Genomic DNA, 5,343 nt, shown 5'->3' with positions numbered 1-5,343 from the left:
CTGCGCATCACCAGCTCTTCCTCGTCCTCGCTGTCCAGAAGCAGCAGCGTGATGATCTTGACAGGGAAGTGGTGAAGCTGAAGGTGTCACTCTGCTGCCAGTCGTCGTCCCGACAACATGAAGACTTCATCTGTGTCTCTGCTCCTCGGTGAGTCAAACGCTGAAATCCTTCACTCACTCATAGCGTTCATTTATCTTATAACACAGTAACAGAGTGTGTGCTGGATGCTCTCACTGACTGACTCTAAAATGAAATCTCTTCAGGTCTGTCCAAAGTCTGAAGTTACGTTTATGCGAGAAGAAGAGTTCACTCTTCTTCTTTAGTGTTTTTGTTGTTTTAAAGTTCAGATCCATCGTGTGTTCTGGACTCAGAGAGTTGGACCTTCATATCCAGTTTGTTGTCTTTAACATGTTGACTTGTAGAGAAGTCAGGCAACCTCTTTTTTTTTTATCGAAGATCAACTTTCACTCAGGAAACCACAGCTGCTAGCTGCAGGTACCACATGCTCCTCTGGTCTGTTATGTAGTCTTCACTTCCACTATAGAGAGCAAACTTTCCTTTATGTGGACTCTAATGAAAGGACTGGAGACTGTTTTTGTCATTTACCTTACTTTTGTGTATTTTGTTTTCTCATGATGAGCTTCAAACAGAAGCAAACTGGGACTCAAACCTGTGAATAAAAATCAATGAAGCAGCTTCTCCAGGTTTTTATTCATCAGCTGATGCTGAATAAACAACTAACCCTTATCCCATGGCTTTGGTTTATAAGTTCTGACTGTTTAATCCTGAGAATGCTTTTCTTGCCTGCTGTACCCCTTACTCCTTTATTCCCCATTGCCCATCCATCCAAACTGCTGAGTCTTCATGAAGCCTGAGTGGGGAGCAGTTTCTCTTCTGCTTCCAATAATCAACAATTTCCCAAAATCTGCTTAGTTTGGGAAATGTTTAGGTGCAGGGTGTTAGATTGTCAAAACAGATATGACGCCCACCTCATTCAAACCAAGTGTACCAACATAGTTTCGTCAGCATGTGTTAAAACTGAGCTGGCGCTTTGTGTGATGTTTATAAGTCTAAATGTACTTTTAAAGCCTAAAAGGAACCTTCAAAGTGAATTAAAGGTCTCCCCCCTTTAATGTGATGTTTTTGGAACAAGACCAGATTGAAACAGGTTCCTGCCCTCTGACCTTCAGTGACCTCTGACCTGTTGCAGGTGTGTGTGTGCTGCTGCTGTCTGCACTGACTGTTTGTGCAGGTGAGTAGATGAAGTGCACCATGGTCCAGGACAAACACTGAGTGTAAACACTGATAGAAACTGTCCGTCTGTCCTCCAGTCTCTCTGAGCGTCAGTCCAAACCTTCAGCAGTTCTTCACAGCAGCCTCAGTGTCTCTGACATGTGACGGTCAGCTGGGCTCTGATGGATGGACGGTGAAGAGGGACACAGGAAGTGGGACTGAGTCATGTGGAGCAGGTGGGCGGGGCTTCGGGAGGTTCAATGGTCCATCCTGTTTGTTTGATGAGTTCAGCCCAGTCAGTGGAGTTTACTGGTGTGAAGGTGAAGCTGGAGAGAAGAGTGAAGAAGTCAACATCACTGTATCAGGTAATGAAGTCATTCATTTCATCAGACTAACAGCAGACTGTTATACCACCTCTACATCACTCTGTGGGTCTTTTCCTCAGATAAAGAAGTGATCCTGGAGATCCCTGCACTTCCTGTGAGGACAGGAAGTGATGTCACTCTACACTGTAAAAACAAAATTGGTGGCACAGCCGCAGCTTATTTCTACTTTAATGGACGTCCTGTTGGACCTAAATCAGAGCACATAATCACCATTAACGTGCAGCAGTCTGATGAAGGTCTCTATTGGTGTTCTACTGATGAGTTTGGATCATCTCCTCAGAGCTTTCTGAGGGTCAGAGGTCAGAACACTGTTTCCTCTTAAAGCTTAAACCTGTTGAGAAGATAACAAACTGAATGACCCAGCTTCATATCTTTCCTGCAGATCCTACAACACCAACACCACCAACAACAAAAACATCAGCAAACATCCATATCTCCTGTTCTCCTCCTCCTCTTCCTAATCCCTCCTTCATCATCCCAGTCATAGTTACTGTAGGTTCTCTGGTCCTTGTGGTTCTGGTTTTGGTTCTAGTTCAGCTTCTTTGGAAGAAACACACAGGTATGATATCTGTCTGACCCACCTGGGCTCTTTTGGTTCAAGCAGCAAATTAAAATATTTTGAAATTTCACTTGAGAAAATCTGAGGGACTTTCCTGTCTGCACTTATTTTGTAGAGCACTGGGTCCCAACATCTTTAGACTGATGCGTTCCCATGGCCCAATTGAAAAGTTTTAAAAGTTCTGGAAGTGGGTCCATAAAAATGAAAAGTATTACTGATATAAACTTGGCTTATCTCTCATTCAAAGTCACGTCCAGACAGCTTCCATCAGGGTTTCAATTTTAGGATCGCTCCCTAGAAATTAGATTCAGACTAAAACCCCACAGACACAAACACCAGTTTGGGTTGTTTTTCCCGATTGGCTGTCACTTGTTAAGGTGGTATGATACGGGAACAGTGTTCTGTGGTCTCATCACTCTGATGCTGCCATCATGGCTCTGCTTAATCCATAATCAACCAGTCTTTGCTCCTGAATCCTGTACCTGTAACATCAGACTGTCTATGAAGGTCTTCTAAACATCCTACAGCAGTGAAGTGATCACCAACGTTCATTCACATCACATCATTTCTGCAGGGAGACACCAGCCAGCCTCTACAAATGATGTCACATATGCTGAGGTCACCATTAGAGAGTCAGCCAATAAGATGTCAGTCATCCAACCAGAAGTGATTTACTCCAGCCTGACCATAAACACTACAGGTACACATTCTAGCAGGTGACATAAATGAGCGATAAAAGCAAGAGAAATTGAGAGTTGAACAGGATGAGACTTTTGTTCTCCTCTTCATGCTGCCATGAGTATTTGACCTCTGTCTCTACAGGTTAAAAGAAGAGAAAACCAAGTGGTACCAAAGACCAACAGCTGGAGGAGGAACACTTCCAGAAATGACTGTCAATGAACACAGTTCACCACACCACCTATTCCAGGAGCGCAGCTTCATAGTAGGAGAGTCAGGTGCTGAACTGGCCTGCCTGCAGTCCTGATCTTTCATCAATGAAAACATCTGGAGCATCATGAAACCAGAAGCAGGACAAAGAAGAGCCAGGACTGCTGGGCGGCTAAAACCCTCCATCAGACACGGATGGAGCAACATCCCACTCCCAAAAAGTCCAAAAGCTGCTGTCCTCAGTTCACAGACATTTCCAGAATGATGTTAAAAGGCGAGGCTGTACAGGAGCATTACAAAATTACACTTCTGATATGTGTTTGGTTTTCTGTCTTTGAGAGAATATGAGACTTGAAAATCATTGGATTCTGTTTTTATTTGTTTTAAACAGCATCACTACTTTGAGGTCGTAACATGTGGTCATGGAAAAAATATTTTTACCTCAAATATATCAAAAGTTTTGAAAGTGGGACAGGAACGCAGGATCCACAGCAGGTCTGCAGCTCTGTCGCTAGTTTCCTGTTTTACAGTTAACGTTGTCACTGGTTTCCACTAAACCTTTACTGTGGTCTCTGTGGTCGATTCACTGTTTGATAAATGGGACAGTGACAGTGTCAGACAGCCGTGGCACTGATCCTGCAGCTTCAACAGATCGCTGCACTGGAAGAATGTGATTGGTACATAGTGTGAGGCAGTTCAGGTTAGTATGAACGTCTGCCCTTTTCCAAAATAAATGTGGGAAATTTTCTTTATCCATGTGTGTTTGGTGAAAAATAAAGTTGACAAGTCGCTCAGAGAGAGATCAAAGATGAGGTTAGGCCACCTTTTGGATTCCACACGAGGAGCTGATGAAGATGCAGAGTCACCAAAGTGACGGGAGAAAGTTCTCCTGTGTGAGACGCAGCAGTCACATCAAAAGCAGATAAATGGTGAAGTCACCTGAGTCAGTAGCTGTTTTTCCCAGAGTCGAGTGTTCATTCACCCACATCAAAACAGGTGCTGCTCGTGTGGTTAACTGATGAGAGAAGCTGAAGTCTCTGCGTGACAGGGCTTCCTTGTTGACACCAGTGGGAAATGATCAAAGGTAAAACAACCGGTGTGATAAACCACGAAGTGTTTTATGTGTTTAAGTTCAGTTTAACTGCTGTTCGAACGTTGTGGACTGTTTCCCGCCATGAAGAAAGAAAAGATAAACAGTGTCTGACAGAACATGAGAGTGTGCTGAACTGGATCAAATTATTACTGAGAATGAAATACCATGACCTCATGAACTACAGTAAACTAAGAATGATGATGATGAGTAGAAGGAAGAAGACTACCTACAACCTCCCTCCTCAAATGCCTGTCTCCTCAAGGTCAGCTTTGTTTCACTCAGCAGTTCCACCTCAACAACGCCATGTGGTTCAGTCGAATTTTCCCGTATCAGTTATAGTTTCCCTGCTTTCTTTCTTTCTGGTTGTTTCTGCCCTCCCATGACCATCCTAGAGCCTGTCTCTCTGCCTGTTCCTGCTCACAGAGAGGCTTGTACCCTGCCTTCCCCTGCACCCTTTCCAGTTCCCTGAATGGTGGTCGCTGTGGTCCAGTCAGTCCCAGTTGCCTAGAACAGCTAGGGCTCTGCTTGTCCCTGCAACCATATCAGTTCCTCAGGTAGCAACAGCTAGTGTCCAGCTGTCACCTGCTCCCAGCGTGAGGACATCCAAGGCCCAGTCCACCTTTGCACCCTGGCTGGTGTCCAACTACTTCCCATGCCTAGGGTGACAGTGGGCAAGACACAACCTATCCTTGCACTTGCACCCATTCCTTGGATTGGGACAGCTGTTCAGCCAATCCCTTCAGCAGTACCTGTTCTAAGCGCTCAACGAATCTTAATACACCATGGAAGCACAAGCAACAGGGGTGGGGGTAAGCCGGTGTAGACAGCATATCTGGTCCTGTAGCATGCGCTGGGCCCAGATCTGCCCCCTGACCTCGGCCTTGGAGATAAGCATGCAGAGGTGTTTGGGGTGCAAAGGATGGGAACGAAGATTCTAAACACAGTCTGTTATCATGGAGAAAGGTCTTGTTGTCCAGCTCCAGCCTTGAGGCCACAGCTGGCGCCAATGTGGTAGGCGCATGAGATGGTAGTGATTTTCCTTTAGTGCAAAAACTGCATGCCAATTTTACAGTTGCTCTAGATGTCCGTCACTGGTCTCTCAATCTCCAAGATGTTATTACTATTATTATTATCATGTTATTACTATTACTAAGCTCTTTTTAGCGGCTGTTTGACCACAAAC

The 5,343-nt window shown here is 44.8% G+C and overlaps 1 protein-coding gene across 1 annotated transcript; it reads left to right on the top strand.

Moving 5' to 3' along the window:
* Window positions 1-3,428, top strand: LOC113017927 (uncharacterized). The gene is made up of 7 exons (XM_080299375.1): window positions 1-148; window positions 1,212-1,253; window positions 1,333-1,599; window positions 1,680-1,919; window positions 2,003-2,179; window positions 2,754-2,879; window positions 3,002-3,428. Exons 1-7 carry the CDS (start codon window positions 118-120, stop codon window positions 3,004-3,006), a joined length of 888 nt encoding a protein of 295 aa, XP_080155501.1. The 5' UTR covers window positions 1-117; the 3' UTR covers window positions 3,007-3,428.
* Window positions 3,429-5,343: the final 1,915 nt, after the last annotated feature.

The sequence above is a fragment of the Astatotilapia calliptera genome, chromosome 3 (genome assembly GCF_964374335.1).
Source record: "Astatotilapia calliptera chromosome 3, fAstCal68.1, whole genome shotgun sequence".
NCBI classification, from domain to species: Eukaryota; Metazoa; Chordata; class Actinopteri; order Cichliformes; family Cichlidae; genus Astatotilapia; species Astatotilapia calliptera.
Note: the sequence above shows the minus strand (reverse complement) of the source record. Positions and strands in the feature narration are given on the sequence as shown.